The sequence below is a fragment of the Miscanthus floridulus genome, chromosome 19, assembly GCF_019320115.1.
Source record: "Miscanthus floridulus cultivar M001 chromosome 19, ASM1932011v1, whole genome shotgun sequence".
Taxonomy (NCBI): Eukaryota; Viridiplantae; Streptophyta; class Magnoliopsida; order Poales; family Poaceae; genus Miscanthus; species Miscanthus floridulus.
In genome coordinates, this window is record NC_089598.1 from 1,791,354 (window position 1) to 1,814,752 (window position 23,399).

Genomic DNA, 23,399 nt, shown 5'->3' on the forward strand with positions numbered 1-23,399 from the left:
TAATACCACCTGGATATGTTAGCGTCTCAGTGGATAGAGTTAACCAAGGTTTTAGTGATCTGGCTCTTGACATTTCAGGAGGTGATGGGGAGAAGACTCTAGGAGAAGCAGAGAAGACATTCATACTATGGCGCAAGCGCTACATCATTATTCCTGGGGTCTCTTGTCCACCGCCGCTTCCTCAACTGCCAGACAATAGGTGCGGACAAAAGTGAACAAAACAAATTTTCACTAATTTTCTATTGATATGCATGATTAATAATAACAATTTCTTATACCTAATTATTCTTTTTTGTACTCACACGACAGGGCCTCCGCCAACCTAAGTCTAATTATTCGATCTCTAGATCATCATAGTGCTCTGGGCAATGATTATGCAACGCCGCCACCGTCGCCACCTCCAAGGAGGTCTCCAACGCCTCCAATGAGGTCTCCAACGGCTGCCCCGCCTCCCTTCATGACCAAGAAGCAGCCAGCTCCTAAGAGGTCCGCCCTGCAAACGAAGCCGTTGGCCCACCAGCCGGCAAAGAAGAAAGCCTTCTCTAATCTAGTTATTCTCCAAAAACTGGCTTACGAGAAAAGTGAAAAGGAATTAAATGTTGCAGTATAAAAAGATGTGAGCAGTTTCTTCAAAAAAGTAAGAAAGCAACGAGAAGCGAGGGAGAACCCAGAGAAACCGTACTTCTACCTACCTCCAGATCTTCTAAGAAAGAAGGTGGACCAGAAAACGCGGGAATCTCAAAAGACCCTGCCAAAATCGGACTACGACCGCTCTCTCACCAAGTCATTTGAGGCGAAGCAGAAAAAGACTAGAGCAGGGAAAGGTGTTGCACAACTCGGACAACAATCGCAACAATCAGTCCCCCCTCTTGTCATTCGTAATGAATATGGTTCAAACTTAGACGTACTGGACGTCGATTTTGAGGACCTGGCTTGGTTTTACGAGGATACCGGTTTGGACCTTGCCCAAGTGCTCGCTGAAGGACCATCTGCTCCGAAAGTGGATCCTTGAAAGAAATTTGAACATGGAAAGAGTCTATACAACCCTAAGGCCTTAGGTGAACTGGGTACGCAAATGTACCTACTAAACAAGTGGTACATGGCGGCGTGTGAACGGAGAGAGACCTTTATTTCTGTCAGAGTTAGAAACCAACATTACTTCCGTGGCGATGATATTATATATGTCGAGTTTTCAGAATTACACCAACTATGCTACCTGGACTCTCTCGACAAAAGTCTCATTAGCTGCTATTGTCTGTAAGTGTGATTATTTTCTACTATTAAAATGTATATATAATGCTACATGTATATATATAAATTATATATCCTCACACTATATTTTTATATATGCAGATATGAGATGACAGAACTCAGAAAGAGAAAGGATAATGATGTTGGTTTCGTTGATCCAAATGTCGTATTCAAATACCCTAATCCCCCGCCTCAATGGAAAACTGAACTCGAGAAAAATCTCATGAGGTTCTTAGTGAACCAACAAAACAAGGACATACTCTTCCCCTACAACTTCAAGTGAGTGTTAAATAATTAATATCGATCATATGGACATTTGTTTAGTTATTTGCTTACTAGCTAAGCTATCTCCCATATATATATATATATGTTGACTCTAGTTAATGTCGATCATATTTGTGTATAAAAACATATGCAGCAATCACTGGATATTGATGGTCATCGATATGGCCAATAGTCGGTTGAACACCTTAGACTCATTAAGAAAAGAGCAAACAGAGTACCAAGACATGATAGATATTATCCAAGGGTAATTTGGTCTCTCTAGCAACTATATATACCCTGATCTCTTAGCTGCAACAATTATTAAATGCCAAATTAATTTTTTATTTTATTGGGCGCAGTGTTTGGAAAAGTTTCATTGAGGAACACCACATGAAACATTGCAAAGCGCCACTGGATGTAATCGCACACAAAGTAAGTACTAGCTATATATATATATATATAATTCAATTAACACCATGCATGCTTTCAATTCACCGAATCTTTTTTCTCGTAAAAGTGGGTTCTGAGGCAAGAACCGGGGAACAACAACTGCGGATACTATGTTTGCGAGTTCATCATGGCGTACTCAAAAAGAACTCCTGAAGAGAACCTCAAAGTACGTTATATAAATATATTCATATATTCATAATTCCTTTTATTGCTCATATATATAAGTAATCACGTGACCAACACATATATACATATATTAATACTTTTCCTTTAACTTTTATTGAAGACTCTATGGTTGAAGGAAAAAATCATACGACGTGACCAACTGAAAGCAATTCAAGAGACCATAGCAGGATTTCTTAATGACCAGGTCCTAAACCCCGTCGGCGAGTTCTACAACGACGTGAACGAAACATGGAAGCCAAACCAGATAGAGTGAATTTGTTATGCCAAGAATATGATAGAATATACAATGCAAGCTTTATTTGTAATATATATATATATATATATATATATATAATATGTATATAAAATAACATACAATATATATATATATATGCATGTAATATATACATTAGTTTCATACTTTAGTTTGTACAAAATGTTCGAACATTATAAACGTGTAGAATACGTATATTATTAGCAGCGTAGAATGCGTATTCGAAAACCTATTCAAAAACCAAAACGAATCATCAATTGAAAATAGAAACAAAAAAATGAAAAAAAAGAAAACATTTAGTTCCAGTTGGTAATACCAACCGGGACTAAAGGGTCGGCCCACGTGGCCAGGCCGGGAGGCTTCTTTAGTCCTGATTGGTAATACCAACCGGAAGTCCCGGGCGCGAAATTGGGACTAAAGAAGGGGCCCTTTAGTCCCGGATTTGTGGTCCCGGTTCCAAAACCGGGACTGAAGGGGGTTGAGAACCGGGAGTACAGCCTGTTTCTCTACTAGTGTAGACTACATCTGAGATATAGCATGTTTATCGAAATAAGTTTTCTTGTTCTATTGCTTATAAAAATATAGCAAAAAAAGATTCAGCGCTGGGGTTCGAACCCAGACTTTCGAGCTAAGTTGAGCGCGTCCTAACCAGTTGAACCGCACTGGTGTTGTTGCATGTTCCTCGGAACAATTGTACTTGTTTCATTTCAAACGCCAAGATCTACGGCGCCGAGTCCTTGTCCACGTCGGCGCCAGGTGACCGCCACATCCGAAGCCTCGCCAAGACCTCGGCACCATTGGCCATGGCGCCGAGACGTGTTTCCTCGGCGCCAAAAGCCATGGCGCCGAGGTCAGGATCCATAAACGAAAATCAAACCAATAGGAGTCTATTTGTGAATATTTTTCAAAAAAGGCTAAAAAATAAAAAATTCGGTGCGTCCGTGCGTGGCACAGGCCCACAGCACTACACACGTGGCGGCGGTGTCATCATCGTTATCCCCGTCGTGGCCCATACCGAGAAAAGAGATGAACTGGTGGTCCAGTGCAAGCCCAACATCGTTTTCAACGTGGGTCGTCATCCTTTGAGATGTTGTATAGATACGTGGCCCATAAGCTACCTTCTGGTGGCCAAGGCCCACTATGGGCGCACCACTCCATACGTGTGTACTACGAGTACCATTGCCATCCTTCGTCGTTGGGAAGGGGCGATGCAGGAGGGTCGGCGGCTAGTGGGACCCGAGACTAGTGGGGAGCCAGAGGAAATGAACTAATCGACTAGGAGCCACCCTCAACCCTAAAGATAGGCTCAATGGGGATTTTTTTTATTTTTAACACTTTTTGTAAACTAATTTTAAATCTAACCCTATTTTTTTTTCAAAATTAACACTTTTGGCCGTGTCTATTTTCCTGGCGCGGTGAAACACCTGTGTCGCTCCATGCATGATGGCGCGGCGAGGGGATGACGTGACGACGACCGGGGTGCTAACTGGTGACGTGGCAGGTATGCCACGCCACCATGCATGGCGCGGCACGGACGCGCCAAGGCCCATGGCACGGCAGGACCTTGACACAAACAAAAGCCGACTAGCCTCAATTGCAATTGAACAGGAGCTGAACAACTACATGTGCCGCGACGCATTAAAACGAATATGAAGCAAATAAATGAAGTCCGTGCGCAAGTTGACAAGTTGCCATATATTATTTTCATTGGTTCAACATAAGTTCGACATAACCAACTAAGTCTGTAAGTTTCGGACGACAATATTCGTTCGACATAAGTTCAACATAACTTACTAAGTCCCAGGAGTGTAAGGATCCCTCGGACGCCTCTGTCTCTTCAGATTTGTAGGCAACAAATTGGGAGTGTAGCCAACGTCGGTGTGGTCGCGTTGTCGGTGCGTACGGCTCGTACCCTGCAAGTATATGATATGCACGATTACTTATAATCTTTATGATCGTTAGTTCATGGAGCCTACGTATTGAAAAAAACTACCTTTGTTACTACCTGTGAGGCTCCTTGGGTACCAAGCGGGGCACCACCTAGTTGAGACATTCCGATCTCGTTCTGCTGCCAAGGGTCCCACTAGTGATGCTGTATGCGGAAGCCTGGGGGTCGTCGTCGTCATCATCGTTGTCCTCGTCGTCCTCGTTTGCAGGGTCCTTCCCAGCGCTATAATGTGGTGGTGTACGCACAGCGGAAGCAGCACCTATCACCGGCTGAGAAGAGTTGGCTGGTGTCCACAAAGAGCCAGAAGACGTGCCACCCGACCACGCCGGGTAATCGGGTTCCACCCAAGGAGTGTCCATGTCGCTCAACTTCTGAGCTAGCTTCCTACAGCTCCGCTTCACCTTCTGCATAAATAGATGTTAAAGTTAGTACATTTCCCAAACGCATATACACTAAAGAAACATTTTTGAAACGGACAAGTTTATGTTTACCTCCACAAAAGCCTCAAGAATGCCTGGCCCCTGCCCTCTAGACTCGTGAAGCCGAAACGCTGCTTCGTTGGACAGCCTTGACAATTGTGTCGCCTGGGTATAGAAACACGGTTGAACAGTTTTAGTACACATACTTAATACCAAATAGATAACAAATTGTACCATTCGAGTATCTTACCATGTATCTTTAAAGTGGGGCTCTCTGTAGTTGTGTGTCGTCCCTAGTGGCAACGTCATACACATCTTCGATCACATCTTCCTTGTCATCCTCGTCAATCGCCTTCTCAGTGTACGGGGGCTTGATATGTGTCCTCGTAGACCTGCGAAGCCACCGTAGGTACTCAATAAAGGTGTGCTGGTCGTGTGGGGACCCGCATCGACTGGCTGCTGGTCCCTGGTCTGCCACAACTGGATGTACGCGTTGTGTGTCACGCGTGGATCTTTGGTCTTGTACCTCTTCCTGCAGTCATACCTACAACAAAATGATTGTTAGTTGTACCATACACACCTCTAAATTGTAGCTTTGTTATTAATCGATAACGCACCCGTGTAATTCTTGGTTGGTGGAGTAAAGCGGTGGTGGGTAGCCTGTCATTCTTCCAAACTGCCGACAAACCCTAATGGGCAAGTGAATCTCGACCACATGGAAGAAAATAAGAGGGTCGTTGCAGCGATACTCGTCTGACTCATCTCCAGTGACAGGACTCATATAGTCCTAGAGCTCCGGATCATCCCAAGGACGCCAATGCACCTGAACATTTCGTAATTGAGTTAGGTTGTGATATAGTGTGCATCAAACAAGACACAAATATGATAGAAAAGAGAGCGTAACCTGGCGTTGTGTCCGGACGTCGAGACAGTCCGTGTACTCCCTGTACTTGCATCTCGCATTTCCTCTAACTAACCCTGCTAGCGTCCATATATACTGAGCTATAGGCAGTGTATCCTGCCCGTTCCAATACTGCATTGAACACGATAATGAATTAGCCATTAATAATTTCATCATATGTAACTGCCTCGAAGAATATAGTGAACCGAAGTACTTACAGGGAAACCAGTAACAAGGGGCCTCCCAACGGGCCATCGTTCCCAACATCAAACCTGGAGTAGGTAGGAGCAACCCCCAAGGTTCGCATACCCTGAGGTGCGACGGTAGGCAACGCATAGATGTCGATACGTCCATTTTAGGACTACGCTGCCCCAGCTGTACGCCGCTATGTTATCCCATGGCTAGCGTAGTATGTCAAGAAAGATCTAACTGATGGTGTTGCCCGAGGCGTCTGGGAATAGAAAAGCACCAATAAAGTGCCAGAGCCACACTCTAGCGAACCTGTCGATCTGAACCTCATTAGCCTGTGGGTCCAAGTAATCAAAGTGCTCTGTGATCCACGACGACGAAACACCAGAACTTTTTTTTTTCTGAAATTCACCAAAGAAAATGAGACCCGATGACTACAGGAAAGCAATGCAAGTATTAAATAGGCTTGAATTGCTCACTTATTTTTCTTGAAAACCTCGTCGTCCGGTGGAAGAAAGCCAGTGAACTGAGCTACCAACTTCGTCCAGTGATCGTTGTCAACTATACCTGTTACTGGAAGTCCCCCCAACTGAAGGTCAAAGATAGCCTTCACGTCCTGCATGGTCAAGGTCATCTCGTCGTAAGGTTGGTGGAACATGTGGGTCTTAGGCCTCCACCTGTTATAAGAATAGAACGACTGTTAGTTACCTCAAATTTATTATAAGAATGTTTACGTACAATGAAGGCACTCGCACATGTCTACAGCTGCAGTAAGTAGTGTTCGGTCATGGGGCGGAAGACCGTAGTCGACAACACGGACAAGCTCGAGGAAGCCGGCACATCGTATGTACGGCGCGTAACGCTCATCCCACTAGTGCGCCCTGGTGTGCGTGCGAGGCCTTAAAGGAGGCAAGGGCACCTCTACGTCGGTGTCAGTCAAGAAGTGCTCTCGGTGTGGGTCGTCGTACTCCACCTCAAGAAGGGGGTATAACTAGTGTTGCGTGGGAAGGGTCATCCTATTACAAATTGATAAACAAAGGGTTAGAGTATTCAAATTAACATTAACAATATTCAAATTAACATTAACAATATTCAAATTAACATTATGTGGCATTGCAAAATTTGAACTACTTGTTATGCAATACGAACACAATATGAAAGCACATGTATATATTCAAAGTAACATTAACAGACATATTAAACAACTTCACTAGGAAAATAAGCAACTTCTATGTATAGTTGTTCAGACATAAGACAACTCGAAGGTGCCATAACTGCATTTGCTATATAGCTTTCCTTTCTTTTTCATTGCACTGTTGATTTACAGTATATAATTTACACAATCTATAATTGGGGAGATGCCATAACTGCATTTGCTATATAGCTTTCCTTTCTTTCCTCTCATGATAGCATGTTTCTATCCACCAGAAGTGACGGCCTTTCCCCACTCGCTCCCCCACATTTAAGCATTTACGCCTAACTTGAAAAGACAAATTAAAGCCACGGCTTCACGCTAGCGAGTACGCTAAAAGCTTCTTTGCCAACTTTAGAATGAAAACGAATACGGATAATACGGGAAGCTATTCACGGCACCGCGCTAATGAGTATGCTAGAGGTTCCGTTGCTAACTGCTATACGAAAACGAATGAATGTATCTATGGGCGGGTGAACGTATCTATGGACAATTTAGGAAAACAAAACCATAGTTTCGTGCCGCTGAGTATGCTAAAAGCTTCTTTGCTAATTTTAAAATAAAAATAGATACAGATAATATAGAAAGATAACCATAGCCCCACGATAATAATATATATAATAGAAGCTTCTATGCCAACTCTAAAACGAAAGGTGATGAATATATTTTACAAAAGAAATTTAACGAAACATACACGTAGAATTTATTGCACACGAGACTGTTGATATCCCTAACAAATACCTATATGAATTTTACAAAAGCTAGCTGAATTTTACAAATACCTATGTGTGTGGCCAGAGGGCGCGACGGGCGGCCGGAGGGGGTGGCGCGCCGGCGTGGGGGCGCGGCGGGCGCAGCGGGCGGCCGACGGCCGTGGCGCGCCGACGTTCGTGGCGCGGCCGGCACCGTGGGCGCGTGCGGGCGCGGCGGGAGTGGCGCGCCGGCGGGCAGGCGGGCGTGCGGCCAAGGCTGGCAGCAGGCGCAACGGGCGGCCAGCGGGCAGGCGCAGCGGCGGGCAGGGAGACAGAGGGAGGGCGGTTCGCGAGCGATATTTATCTGGTACTGCCGCGCCGTGAGGGATGGCGCGGCACTGCCTCACCAAGATCGATGGCGTGGCAGAACCTGCCACGTCACCGGTCAGCGCCCCGGTCGACGCCACGTCATCCCTCTCGCCGCGCCACCATGCATGGCGCGGCACAGGTGTTTCGCCGCGCCAGGGAAATAGGCGCGACCAAAAGTGTTAGTTTTGGAAAAAAAATAAAACAGTGTTAGATTTAAAATTAGTTTATAAAAAGTGTTAAAAAATCTCAATGGGGGGAGAGAGAGAGGAGAGAGAGAATGCGGCGGGTAAGAAGAGAGATGTGTTTTTGGGCGGAGTGGAGAGATGATGAAGAAAAGAATAAAACAAACACAATGATAGGTGTAGTCTAGATCTATTGATGATCTACAAAATTATCTCCTTCAATAATCTGAAAAGGGTATTGGGACAACCATATTGCCAATCTGTTGTGGAGTTGTAACTGGATCTACTGGAGATGCTCTTATCAATTACTTCCTCTGTCTAAGAAAGAATGCAAGTACGGGTTGCGTGCGGACAAAAAAGTTTGACCAAATTTCTAGTGAATATTATTTATATTTATGAAAATACATTTCATAATTAATCTAATGATATTTATTTGATATTGATAAATATTAATGTCTTTTAATCAATAATTAGTTAAATTTAAGATAAAAAAACGTGATACTATGCTAGAATTGCATTCCTCTCGGATAGAGGGAGTATTCGGTTACCGAGCGGCGGAGCATATCCCAATACTAAGAGGGGCCTGGATTGCTCATTCCAACATGAAACCATCGTGACATATCATGGGGGCCATTAAACTTCTGTCAACCAAGTTGGTAGTTTGGCCTCCACTGTCCTCCGTCCCTGTGTGCACCCAAAGCCACCTGCACAAACTGCGTGTAATTGGTTGAGTATTGGTTCAACAAGTGTATCCCGTGCCCATCTGATTTCGATGGCCTTAGGTCAGATAGTGTTTTCAATCAGCTTTATTAGGCAACGGCCACCGACCAAACAGCCGATCGAAACTATTCTATGGTACTATCGGCACGATTCTCGGATGACTCTTAAAACATCAATTCATTGTTTTGCATTTCTTTGTCTTATTCACCACTGAAGCTACTATACTTGCATGTTGTGGGTGTACTGTTGTTTGTAAGCTGTAGCTGTCTTTTGGCATTGAACTGCAACAACCAAAATAACAAAGCCTTTTAGTCCAAAACAAGTTGTCACTACTGCAACCGCAAAGATGTATCAGGCTTTGAAGTTCTCTACAATTACTATTTCTATTAGATCTCCCAATATTTACATAGGTTACCCTAACATGCTTGGGATTAAAAGGCTTTGTTATCATCGTCGTTGCTAAGTTCCAATATTTTGTTGAATGTTTTCTGCCTTCCCTGCTAGCAGATAATACATGTGGATGTTTATTATTTTTATATGTTTTGAGCCTTCTGTTTTTGCTGCTAACCCTTATTCTCTATCCTGTCTATTCTGCAATAGGTGGCAGCAAACATCCTATGCCATTTACAGAACTGGAGAACTGGAATTGTGCAATCAGTTATTGGTGTTGGCTCAACTAGCCCGCTCAGCCCTTCATTCATTTTCTCCCTGGAACTTGCCAGAAGTACACAGGTTTGCTTTATAATTGTACATATTTTTCAATAAGAAAGCTTCAGATAGCTTATTAGTTTGCAACTGCTATGATCTTTTAACAAGAGTATAAACTATTTGCTGCCTCTGATGGAGTGAGGAATTTTTTGTGCATGGATTACGATATGTAATTTGCAAAGTAGCTATATACTCATGTTCGTGATTTATCTAAGAACATCATGGATGCATAAGAAAATGTAATGTTTCGCTTTTTATTGGCGTATTGTATGCGCTTTGAGTCTTAGTTTACACACAATAACGTATGAGCTTTACAAGTTGCTGCTTGATCTCATTTGTAATTTAAAGAACTCAATTATAATCACATCGAAACATGCAATGAACAATGAGGTGGATGGATATGCTTTCTTTTATTCTTTTGTGTGGGGTTCAAATGGTCAACTGTTCTTTTAGAAACTATTAGTTACTTATGGGCTAAACATCAGAAATTACAACACTGACATAAGTCAAGCAGTTGCCAATGGTGCTAGCTACAGAATTTCTTTATCTAAATAATGCTGGCTACCTCGAATTGAATTTTTCCCCTTAACGTGCAGCTAACCGCATCATTCTATCAGCACCTGGTTATTCAAAGAAGGGTATGGGCAGTTCTTTCATTTCATATTTGCAAATAGTCCTTGTCCTTTCTTACTAATTACAGTTGAGATTCAGGTTATATCTGCTGCTGTGTCATTTTTTGGGCGAGAATCCTACCTGACTTAAATCTAACTTCCATATGGTGCCATGAATATCTGGGGATGCGGCAAAGCCTGAATTTTGTGGCTGTTTAATTATTATATTGTTATTATTCAATTTGGACATAAATTATGAAGTAAAGCTCTTTTTTGCATTTTCAGATAGCCCATTTGACACTATATGAATTTTCTGGATTTCTTTAGGAAACCATGTTTTTTTGTTCATCTTCCAACAAGCTCTAATATATTTTGTAGGGGTCTAGTGTGCCGTTGGTTGTCAAATGGGCCGATACAGAAAAGGAAAGGCAGGCTCGGAAAGCACAAAAAGCTCAGTTACAGCTATCTAATATGCCCAATGCAAGTCCAATGCAGCAGTCTTCGGTATTTGGAGGTTTACAGATGGGATATATGCCTCAATACAATGGATTTGGCTATCAGGTGTCTTCTGCTGTTCTTTTAGCCTTCTTTACATTTTACAGCCATATCATAGAAAATGCTCAGTAGTTATACCAAGGGCAGCACTCTTCTAATGGTATTCTGCTTTCAAGGTTTTTTTCCTTCACAAATTCTCTCCACCAATCCTTGTTCAGAACATATGATTTATTAACTTCTGTTCTTCTCACTCATAACATATCATCTGCAGTATTTGAATTCCTTCCTGCTTGTTCTTTGGTAAACATATGTTGTAAACGGAAAAGATCTATTCCATTCAATTTTTCGAAACTCTTAGCTTTACTCCCTTGACATTATATTATATTGATTCTTAAATAATACATGTTATATGTGGAAACTCCAAACACCGAAATCTTTGCCGTAAGTGATGATCAGCATCAAATTTAATGTAGTGTGTTTTATTTCCTGTGCAGCCACCAGGAACATACGGGCTTATGCAGTACCCTCTATCTCTGCAGAATCAAGGCCCCTTCCAGAATATGGTTCAACCTCTTAATCAAGGGAACTCAATAAGAGGAGTCAATCCTGAACTGTCTCCCAGTTCAGTTCAAAAGTCATTTAATGCAATGCAGTTAGGCAGCCCTTATCCTGCTATCCCTGGTATGCAGTATCCTGGATCATATCCTGGTGGTCCCATGAACAATCGTCCTTTTGGCAATTCTCACAATTCAATTTCGATTAAAGTTCCAAATTCGAATGCCAATTCCGCCATTTCTTCTAGTCCCAGCAGCAATGCTGGTGGGCAGGTTGAAGGTTAGCCACATTCGATACTCTATTCTATGCAAAGGGAGAAAGACTATTCGCTAGAGAGTTCATGTGGTCATTAGCATGTACTTTTTGTCTCTCAAGTCTCAACGTTAAGTTCCCTAGCAAAAATGTACAGTGTAGAGTGTTCGGCTGGCTGGCTGGCCGATTGTCGGCTGGCCAGCCACCTCACAAAATCACTATTCAGCTCCTACCAGAACAGTATTTTTCTCTCACAACAATCAGCTGGAACAGTATTTTTCAGTCCTGCCGAACAGGTCCTGTAGCATGATGTGCACGACCCTTTGTTTCACAAAAATGTACATCAGTACCTAGGACAAAAATGATTGGTAGCCCTTATTATAATAGCTGTGCTATCAAAATCCATAAGGACCATAACCCATTATACAATCAATTAATCTGCCTATCTACCGATACCATATTGTGTTTTAAAACCTATATAACCTAATTATCTAATTATCATGTTACAGGTCCTCCTGGAGCCAATCTATTTATTTATCATATCCCACAAGACTATGGTGACCAAGATCTTTCCAGTGCCTTTCAGAGTTTTGGTAGAGTACTAAGTGCTAAGGTGTTTGTAGATAAAGCAACGGGCGTCAGCAAATGCTTTGGTAAAATCTCCCACCCTCTCTATCTTTCGGCGCACAGCCTGCTAACTTTGCTAACCGACGCATATAACCTGGATGCAGGTTTTGTGAGCTACGATTCTCCTGCTTCTGCACAGGCAGCAATCAATAGGATGAACGAGTACCAATTAGGCGGTAAAAAACTCAAAGTACAACTCAAGAGAGAAAACAACAACAAGCACAGTAAACCTTATTGACAAAAGGCCAGCAGCTGTTATGACCATACCACGTGATCATGGTTCTCAGAGAAAGACGTACTTATGGTGTAGTTTTTGCTCTTTCCACCTATACTATAATCCTAGTCAATGTTGTGCTTTGAATCTAAGTGTGTTGGTTGCCTGAGTCCAACTCCATCAAAAACTTCTTTCCACTAACATGTCATTGATTTGCTGGTTAGAATAGGCATCATGTAATGACAGTCAACCTCTATGTTGGTTTACCATATTGTAATGAAAAAAGCCTCGTTACATTTTCTTCCCATATTTTTTCCATTTAATGTACAAAATAGACCAACCTTTCGTAGCAACGTGATGATAAAACATATTAGACATATGAGCCATTTTTTTCAAGATTTTTTCTATACCAAGCACATCATCCGCAGCGAAGCCCGGGCAGCAATGGCCAGCGATGCTTGAAAGTTTACCGTGTGACAACGGTGGTGGGATGCACATGAGTCATGTATAATTTCACATAAATAAAATTATTTGCTAAGGCTCTCCGTGTTTCAAGGTTTATTATTGATTAATTCAAGGGAAGTCTTTTCATCCCTCTCTCTAACCGTCCAGATGAGCTTTGTATATATATATATATGTACAACCATTTGCATCGATCGCTCTCCTACGTTCTCTATTTTCTAACAACTTTATCCTATACGCGACTTAGGTTGTGTTTAGTTCGCGAAATGAAAATTTTTGGATGTCATATAGGATGTTTCGGGAATATCGGAAGGGGTTTTCGGATACTAATAAAAAAAACTAATTACATAGCTCGTCTGGAAACTGCGAGACGAATTTATTAAGCCTAATTAATCTATCATTAGCACATGTTAGTACTGTAGCACTTATGACTAATCATGGACTAATTAGTCTTAAAATATTCGTCTCGTGATTTTCAATCAAACTATGCAATTAATTTTTTTTTTTTGTCTATATTTAATACTCTATATATGTGCGTAAGATTCGATATGATAATTTAGAGTGAAAATTTTTAGGAACGCCTTATCCAGAACACGGGACGTACATCCCGGGGAGGAAAAAGAAAAGAAGAAAAAGAAAAGAAACGACGTGCTCTGATGCTTGGCTTGTCCTCTCAGAAAGCGATCGACCCACAGGAAAGTAACGGACGATGGGCACATGGAAGCTTATCCAGCGGTCAGTCAAGCACACTGCTGCAAAGCATATCCCGAGATCTTGACCAGCGACAATGTAGGCGAAATTGACAACGTATACTCCCTACGTCGCAGAGAAGGAAAACGTTACGAGATAGGTAGCGGTGAAATTTTATCAACTTTAACTAGATTTATATAAAATATATGTAATATTTATATTCTCAAATAAGTTTATTATAAAAATATATTCAATGATTTATCTAACAACACTAATTATGTATTATAAATATTAATATTCTTTTATATATAATTAATTTAAAAAAAACCTCGAGAAACCGGAATGATTCTATTTCAGAACAGATTTATGAATTGCATTGTATGCACAGTGCTCAGTGCAATTGAGGCTGTGTTTAGTTTACGAATTTTGGGAATTTGGCTACTGTAGTACTTTTGTTTTTATTTGGCAATTAGTGTTCAATCATAGACCAATTAGGCTCAAAACGTTCGTCTCGCAATTTTTAACCAAACTGTATAATTAGTTTTTTTCGTCTATATTTAATACTCTATACACGTATCGCAAAATTCGATCTGTATTACTGACAACCAGACCAGAGCTTTCAATGTACGATATACGTCACCCTCCGCGATTTCCATGAAACTCGCCTGACGACGTGACGTGGTCGGGAGTCCTATCCAGAACATGTACTACGCCGCCTATAAACAAGTCTGTGAGCAGCTGGGGTGGGCGCAGCGGCTTTGCTACACCTACACGTACTAGCCAATCTCCTCCAATCGACACGTCAGTCTTAACGACATTTCATATTGTCCGTCTTACACTACTCCTCTATAAAAACTCCTGGTTCATGTTCGAACGGGCGAGACTAGCTTGTCTTATAGTCATTCCACTGCTCGAGTCAAACACTCAAGCACGTACTCCGCAAGCTCTCTGGTATACCTGGCTGCCGAATTCAGGCTTGAGCACACACTGCCACTGCCGGGGACTGCCCATGGCGGACAACAACAACCGGGGGCAGACCTTGATCGCCGGCGCGGGCCTCGGCGTGCTCACCGTCAACTCGGGCCTCGCCATCTACCGCGCCAGGGGCGACGTGGCGTCCACCCTCTTCGTCGCGTCCTCGTACCTGCTCCTGCTGCTCCTCTTCGCCTGCCTCCGCGCGTACGAGCGCGCGGCGCCAGGATCCCCCGCCAGGGAGCGGGCCAGGCGCGCCGCGTGGCCCGTCACCGCGCTGCTCACCCTGGCCTTTGCGTGGAAGGTGGCCGCGGTCATGCCGTCGCATGTCGCGGCCAGCGTCGTCTGGGGTCTGGCCGTCGCCACCACCGCCGGTGGCTTCTTCGCGCTCTTCCTGCAGGCCTGAAGAGTGAAGACATGACATGGGTGTGTGCAGTGTGCCTACCGAGTACCTCTGCCTGCTCGACCCGTGTAGTAAGGTTTGGAGTACGTACCCCAGCGCTAGCTAGCTTATATGTGTATATAGCTGATGACTTTTGTAATACAGAGTGGCTTATGTGGCAGCCAGGTGGCCGTAGCCGCGCCTAGAGACAGCTCTAACGGTGTAAAAAGAGCTAGGTTATAGTGAACAGGGCCTAAGAAAGAATAAGAAGTTAACTCTTTATTAGAAGCTAAGCTTACATACTTTTCTACGATTTATATGTCTATGTTTACATGTTTTTTAGACTAATATATGGGTTTACTCTGTTTCTTTCTCTCTTTTTTAAAAGTGCGTGTTTAGTTGGGGAAAGTTGAAATTTGGCTACTGTAGCACTTTCGTTTTTATTTGGTAATTAGTATTCAATCATGGACTAATTAGGCTCAAAACGTTCGTCTCGCGATTTCCAACCAAATTGTGCAATTAGTTTTTTTTCATCTACATTTAATGGCTACTGTAGTACTTTTTGGAAAGTTTTTTTTTGAACTAAACACGGGCAAAGTTCATATGTTAACAAGTTGACTTTACAGTTTAGAGTGTCCAAAGGTCGACAAACGTTGCAACAAAACTCTGCAACTTTGATGTGGACTACAATTGAATAAACCTAAAAGTGACCGTGGACTTTTGCTAGTACGTAGTATTGGTGTTTGGAATGAATCAAAGCAGACGTTGATTTGTGGATTTTGCTGGTTACGGGCGGCTTCCGTCGTTAGGAGCTCTTTTGTCGCAAATTGTCCAAGTCTCATAAGACTAGAGCCGTTTTGTGTAGCTTGGGAACTTGTTCTTGGGGCCGGTGTTTGTTTTGATAAGCCATGGTTTACTGTAATGTGTTTTATTTTAACCTTTTAATGAAATACGTGACGTGCCAAGGCACAATTGTAAAAAAAAAAAAACTATGGTCCCGTTCGTTGGTCTGAATCTTGACTGAAACTGACTGAAAATATTGTTCTGACTGAATTGTTGTGAGAGAAAAACACTGTTCCGGCTGAAAAAAATAAGCCAAACAAGCTGAATATGAGGTAAGCCAAACAGGGCCTATATCGCTCTAAAGTTTTCCCTTTTTCTTGTTCTCCCCTCAACGCTATCGAGGCATCCGACATTTCGACATTTGAAGTGTTGCCTTCGCACTTTTGTTTCTTTGAAAGGGGTCATTTGGCGTAACTTCAATCAATACTATTGGTCACTGATTCATGCCAGCACAATTTCACTGTAACAATACTGTAGTGCAGAGCCCGTGGAGGTTGCCATTGTGGTTCTGCCGGCTCCTCTTTTTGTCAGTTTATTTTTCGTCTTGAAAAAGATAACGGCTCCACGCTACAGGCAAACAGTGCTATTATAATATTTTTTTCAAGGGGCAGAACGCTAAGGAGCTATACGGAACAAGGACTAATTAAGGTCTCCATTCTCACGTGCAGCAGCTACCTATTTAGCCCATTCATCGTTGAAATTTAGCTTAAGCTGATGCTTACGCTGATTTGTTGTGAGAGGAAAAAACACTGTTCGTTGAAGTAGTGCTAAAGAACAAGTGACCCCAAATACACCTATTTTCTCGGATGGAACAATTCTCTCTTGCATCTGTACGGGTAAGGAAGAATAATAAAAGCATCAGAATGAAAATGTTCCAGACCCATTTTCTAGTTGCAAAGAAAATATGTTCCACATATAAAAGGAAAACGGCGAAATGCTCCATCACAAGAGAAAGAAAGTTCATAAGTGCGGTGTGGCAGAACCGCTCGAAATAACACGCTTTCGGAGGCGCTAGTCTTTTACTAGACACTAAGCACCTCGAAAGTGAGCTATATCGGACAGTTCCGTCGAGCACATCCCAAGGGAGAACTCAAAACAATCCACGTTTTACCTCCAGAATCTAATAATGAGTTCGAGCTTACAAAATATTAGTCCATTTCATACAACAAGAGTTTTGGAAAATTATTTATTACAATACCAGAGTTCACAGTGACATAATCAAATAGCGGAACAAAAATAAACATCTAGTGGAAACGATACAAGGATCTGTCTGTGCCCACCAGAAGAATCCTCCACACAAGAGCTACTCCTCAAACTGCACCTGCAACAGGGGTAAAATAAACCCTGAGTACACAATGTACTCGCAAGACTTACTCGACTAGTAGGAATAGTTTTCCGACTCCCAGGGATATGATAGGCAATATGGGCTTGCAGTTTTCTTTTTTTTTTTACGAAAAGCATTACTAGAGATATGTCCTTAAGATCAAGTTTAATTAGCAGTCATAATTACTTCATTAGCTAACCATTCTAGGTAAGCACATGTTCTACTTTCAAGCAAGGGTTAAGCAATCAGAACCATTTCACCATCTTTCATTTTTCAGTTCTTACTACGGTCCAGGTGCTAGACCATTGCCAAGTCGTACTGTCTGACGGAAATGACGATTCGCGAACCAATGTATCCTAACTGGATACTCCGAAACACACGCCCCGTTTGTACCCCAGGCACAAATAAGACCAATCCATTTCACTCATGTCAAGGGGTCTAGGACCCTGTCCAAACTTGGACTCCAAGCCCCCACACTTGAGACCCAGTCTCAACATGGTGCTTAGACCTCTACCTTTCCCCACCTCCAATCAGTCGGTCCAGAAAGAGTCAGAACCTACGACACGAGCGTAACGAGCCTTTCCACTGTCATAAGCAAGTATGTGCTTAGGATAATAAGTCTGTGACCTGACTACCATCCACAGCAACGGACGGTCCTTAATCGACACAAGCAGGGAAAACAGTGTAACCAAGCTAAGCCTCGTTGGCCGCGGGACACAACCTGTTACACCCACCAATATCCATACAATATCCCTGTCCGGTCTCTATTTTCTTTTCATTATTTTATTATGAGAGTAATAATAATAACCACCTATTGTGAGTAACGACAGGTTACTCACGCTACCGAAAACATAAGCACAACATCTACTCGAACCTGCACTAGTAAGACTCATAGGATAGATATATCTATGCATGTGGTTTTCATAAAATTCCTGTAACGTAAATGCACATCACATATATATATTCAGTGATTATAAAAAATAAGGGTTATGCACCGTGGCTTGCCTTGGGCAGGCGCGGTGTCAACTGAGTCAGTCCGTGGCGACTCCGGGACCTCCTCCTACACGAGAATTTCCTCCTCGTACTCCTCGAGGATCTCCTCGAACTTGTGGTCGCCGATGGTCACGATCGTCGCCGATGGTCACGATCGCCGCCAACTCATTCTCTACATGCATATGATGATGATGCAACACTTAGCATTTAGGCAACAGCAACTCTTAAACTAAGAATACGCATACTAAGCCACTAAGCTGGCTCTAATGACTAAGGTACTAAGCTAACTATCATCTTTATGAAGCAAAGTGTTGGGTTCAACTAGCAAACACCTAGCTTTACAAATGAAGGATATATCTTTATTTCTACTAATGATTTAATGTATATTTGAAACAAAGAGCCTTTATCTACCCTAATGCTTAGTCTATTCTTAGGCTACAAAAATTACAGTGAGCATATAATAATATAATGAAGCTATCATAAAAATTTTAGGACTAAAGCTACCACCAATTTACCACAAAAATTCCTACAATATTTAACCTAATAATATTGAGCCCTCCCAAATGATTTAATAGCTCTTGGTATCAACATGTATATATATGAACTAAATACACTTATAGATAGAGCACAATTTTAGGAACCTAACAAAATTTATTTCACAATTTATGGACACCTACACGATTTTATATTAATTGCCAAAGATCAACTCAAAAATTAAATTAGAAAACTATTTCTAATTCCTTATGAAAAAGAAAAATGAATTCTCCCACGCAGCCCACATGCGCGGCCCATGCGACACAGCGCGCGCGCAGCGGCCCGTACCCGTGGCCCACACGAAAATGGCCCTCACCGGGAAAAGCCCGCGCACGCTGGCGATTTAGCAAAAGAGACCTTGAACTTCTTTCGAATTATAACTCAGTGCTAACACTATTTTACCCTCTCTCAAACCTTCTCACTTAACCCGCTGGCTTTCCTGGAATTCTCCCGCACACACCCCCGGTGACCCAGCGCACGACGACGCACTGCCGCCCTAGCCAAAATAGGTAACATGATCTAAAATTTGGTTGGCTGTTTTGACTAGGTGAGATGATGTAGATCTGTGATTTTGAGCATCTGGTTCAACAGTTGACTAACTGTCATAAAATCTCTCTTAATAGTACGGCTTTCCATAAACTCAAATTCAAAACACAAAAGAATTTAAACCTCTTTTGAGCTGGGTCTAGCCACCTTTCTTAATTAGGACACCTGTAACCTGTACATCATCCTCATTCTTTGATTCCCTGCTTGTCATCTCGATAAACCTCATTAGTCCTCTAATTTAGTGGTCATCAATGCCAAAACCCACAATAGGACTTGATTGCACTTACAGAGGGCTGCCCTCATCCATGGCCAGACACGGCCCAATCGGCACGACGGTGGGGAAACTTCAAAATTGGAGCTTGGTAGTGCCTTCTTCACGTCTAGGTGGGGTCGGGCAGCGAGAAGACAGGAGGGCGAATGTGTTGACGGGTGGAATTGAGTAGAGGTGACCGCTCTCTGGCTCACACGTGGGCACGGCTCGACAACGGTAGAGAGATGAGAACAGAGAGAGAGCGGTGGGGTACGACCGGTGGCTCGGCATGTGCGCGCCTTGGCTAGATGTGGTTGGCGCAACCGTGGAGACCCACATCAGGCGCTAGCAGATAGGCGCGCTCGTTCACGACAGGCGTGGCCCGCACGCCGCAGTGCCATCAATGACAAGGCGACGGCGAGCCCGACCACGTGCGCGCGGCAGAGGCGGCATCGCACTGGGCCGGCAACGGCGTAGAGATACAGAGGGAGACACGGACATGATGGCGAGGCGACGGCACCGGCAACGGCTGCGTCACGGCGCAGGACGGGTCGGTAGTGCGGCAGCGCGGCGGGGCCGGCGACAGCACCGCCTGGCTGCGCAAGCAGCAGCAGCGGCTCCGCACGCCAGGAGCCAGCGGCGGCCAGGCCAGAGCAGCCATGGTCGGCCACGCGCGGCAGCGCGTGTGCGCGCGGGACATCCAGCATGGCAACGCCGAGTGCCCGAGCGTGGTGACCACGCCCACGCGGCCAACCAGTCCGAGACCGTATCGTGCACGAATTTTAAAGCGACTATAAAAACTAAACAATTACTTCTGGACCTTAACCATCTTCACCATGCTTAAGATAGCATATGAGGGTACCAAACCGAGCTAACACATGATACCTTTTCTTAACCCGATTTGGCAAAATAAATTGCCAAACATGGCATTGTCTAACTGTCAACATACTTGAAATTATTCTAAGTCTTTTGTGCTGAACTTGATTCCAATTTGTATTTCTAGGCTATTAGAAATGTTGGCTAGCACTGTTATTTTTCTACAGCAAGTATTTTATTGTCATCTACAAAGTTCATATTCCAATCTTTATTTAAACGTCACATGCATGTTCTATAGCATTTTTGTTCAATAAAAATTAGTTTTAATCCCTACTCGATATACATGAGCTATTGAATCGACTTTCATTTAATATTTTTATTAGTCATTTTAGGTTACAAGAAATTGATCTAAATACTTTATCACATACACTAACACATAAACATGATGCTCATGACATGTTTTAGTAAATGATTTAGGGTGTAACATCGAGGGTGTTACATGTGAACTGCGTCCGATTTGCTAAAATACGGTATGATATTCCACGCTACTACAGGAAACTTAATTGAGGCGGGCGAAATGGCTTAACTAAGGCGGACAAGCCAACCGCCTCGGTCCAAAGATCACGGTTAATCATGAACTTAACCGAGACGGTTGTAACACCCGTGTTTTTGCATCATTAAAATTCACTAAAAATTAAACTTTTTAAAACTTACAAACGAAACCTTGACTAATTATCTCCCGCAAAGCGGCTTTTTAAAATAAAAGGTTTTCCGAAAACCCTGCATCAAAATCCACCATATGCATTTGTGTCACGTAGGATTTAGTTGTAGCAATAAAAATAATTTTCTAGGATTAGAAAGATTGCTTCGCATTTAAATTCCATTGCCTGCATTTTGTTTGCTTGAGTGTATGTTTGAATGCTTGCGTGATTGCTTGAATGATTGCTTGCATGCCTGATTGTCTTTCTGGAATTTATTTGCGGCACCAAAATAACCTCTCCTTCTAATTCCATTCTTAATTATTTAAAACCTTTTCTTTATATTATAGAGGTAGATAATACACCATAGATGTAAGCGATATTTTATTCTTTAGAAATCATAATAGGCATCGCGTTGATAACACACCCACACAGGTGGACTAGATCGGAATGTAACATGTTACCGCGGTATGTCGTGTCACCGGCTCCATCAGTTTTTTTTTTTAGTTTTGGGTGAAATGCAAGTGGCGATCACTGCCGTGCACGTCTGCACGATGGGTCAATCATTCAAGGCCAGAAGGCAGCTCCCAGTGAGCAAGCAACGAGTCCGACACGCGCCATCAATACCACCGCACACCGGGACCGGGCAAATAAACTTTTACCACGAAACCTGCGAGCTGTGCGATGGGATTGGCGCATATGACTGCGACCTTCGCCGAAGGAGAGAGAGAAAAAATGAAAGAGACAATCATCATACGGTGAAAAGACCAAATTACCTAAGTGATGGTCGAATTAGGGCTTTAAATATTTACTTCACCCTATTAGCGTTCCTAGCCTTAGAACTAAAAAGATTACACTAAAGGCTCTGTTTGGCAGGATTTATTGTGGCTATGGCTGATTTGCAGGGCTGATTTATCACGAGAGAAAAACATTGTTTTATGTTTAAAAAGTAGAGCTGATTCTGGCTGATAAGCTCAGACGAACGAAGTGAAAATCAAATCCTTGGGGAAATCATACTAAGCCAGGTCGACCTTAGTCATAGTCACATTGACAATATTGTACTTAAGAGCAAAAGTAAAACATATCATCTATGAACACACTACCATGAAAAGATACTATGTCACTCAAATGTTACTTGCACACAAAAACATATGGGAAGCACTAAATAAGATGAGGACACTATGAAAATGCAAAACAAAAGACACAACAAGAAACAACTTAGATTTCTTTTCTGTTGTATCAAAGTGTTGTGACATCCCTAAGTACACGTTCTTGACCCAGAGTTTTACAGCCTTGGCCCTTGAGTCACCAACACCCAATATCTACTAAGATTATCCCCTCTCCTAAACCTAGGCATTTCTCAGAACGAGCCAAAAAAAAACTAGACTTTTTCAAGCTAAAAACTCTTGCTCATTAGCATCAAATAGGCCGCTCGGACCAGGCCTAGACCTGAGTGGGCCATCCGCTGGTTTTTTTTAATATGTAAATAATTAGGTGGTCTGAGCATACATGTACAGCATCAAGTTTTCAAATTTCAACTAACTGAGCTCGGAATACACATAAACGTAGATAGTACTATAATAATGTGTGGCTCTTTAAAGATCGTGTCTGCAAACACAAAAGGGCCATATAGGCCCGTTCGGCTTACCCCATATTCGATTTGTTTGGCTTATTTTTTTTCAGTGGGAACAGTATTTTTCTCTCACAACAATTCAGCCAGAACATTGTTTTTCAGTCAGTTTTAGCTAAAATTCAGTGTGCACAAATGGGACCTACTTTATATTTCGACAAAAAGCTAAATGTGCTTTAATACGAACAACCTCGTGTGTCCTTATCATTAGCACAACCCTCATAGTATGTTGTAGTATTTTAAAGAGCTTTACACATAACACTTAAGATTAAACACTACCAGCCAATAATATAGTGTTGAGCCACTTTTCTTAACTTTTTTTTCATCCAAGAGTTTACTTGGATACGAGGGCTAATTGCTAGCCAGTTAGTACACATCCAAATAAAAGGGCCAGTTTTTATTAACTAAGTCTTTAACTATTTATGAGCCAACTAACTAGTCCATTATAACTCATTTGGATTAATTTCTAGCCTCAACTAGTAACTAGTTGTGTGTATTAAAGAGACCCTTAATTAGACAACCATATGGTTTTTGTTTCCCTACAAGGGCCAGTAGTCAATCCTGTACTTTTATAAAGCAAAACTCCACTAGCAATTTTTCTTGACATGTAAGATGTCCACATCAGCAGTCCATTATCACTTGAATTAAAGTTCACTAACACAAACAATTATGATATACACGTTAGCGAGACACATCATCCACTAACATACATTTAGTCGTCCACATGTGCGTGCCACGCTATCCACTAACATTAGTTTATAATAGATAATCTCTTCCTAAG

The 23,399-nt window shown here is 42.4% G+C and overlaps 2 protein-coding genes across 3 annotated transcripts; both read left to right on the forward strand.

Annotated features, from left to right (window-relative positions):
• Positions 1-9,622: 9,622 nt before the first annotated feature.
• Positions 9,623-12,598, forward strand: LOC136529073 (RNA-binding protein BRN1-like). 2 transcript variants are annotated; one of them, XM_066522125.1, is made up of 5 exons: positions 9,623-9,748; positions 10,321-10,362; positions 10,714-10,896; positions 11,325-11,664; positions 12,147-12,598. In XM_066522125.1, the coding sequence occupies exons 3-5, from the start codon at positions 10,807-10,809 to the stop codon at positions 12,500-12,502; spliced, it is 786 nt and encodes a 261-aa protein (XP_066378222.1). In that variant the 5' UTR covers positions 9,623-9,748; positions 10,321-10,362; positions 10,714-10,806; the 3' UTR covers positions 12,503-12,598. The 2 variants fall into 2 exon arrangements, with proteins under 2 accessions (XP_066378222.1, XP_066378221.1); XM_066522124.1 differs by lacking the exon at positions 10,321-10,362.
• A 1,936-nt stretch (positions 12,599-14,534) lies between these two features.
• Positions 14,535-15,288, forward strand: LOC136525195 (uncharacterized). The gene has a single exon (XM_066518185.1). The coding sequence runs from the start codon at positions 14,640-14,642 to the stop codon at positions 15,006-15,008; it is 369 nt and encodes a 122-aa protein (XP_066374282.1). The 5' UTR covers positions 14,535-14,639; the 3' UTR covers positions 15,009-15,288.
• Positions 15,289-23,399: the final 8,111 nt, after the last annotated feature.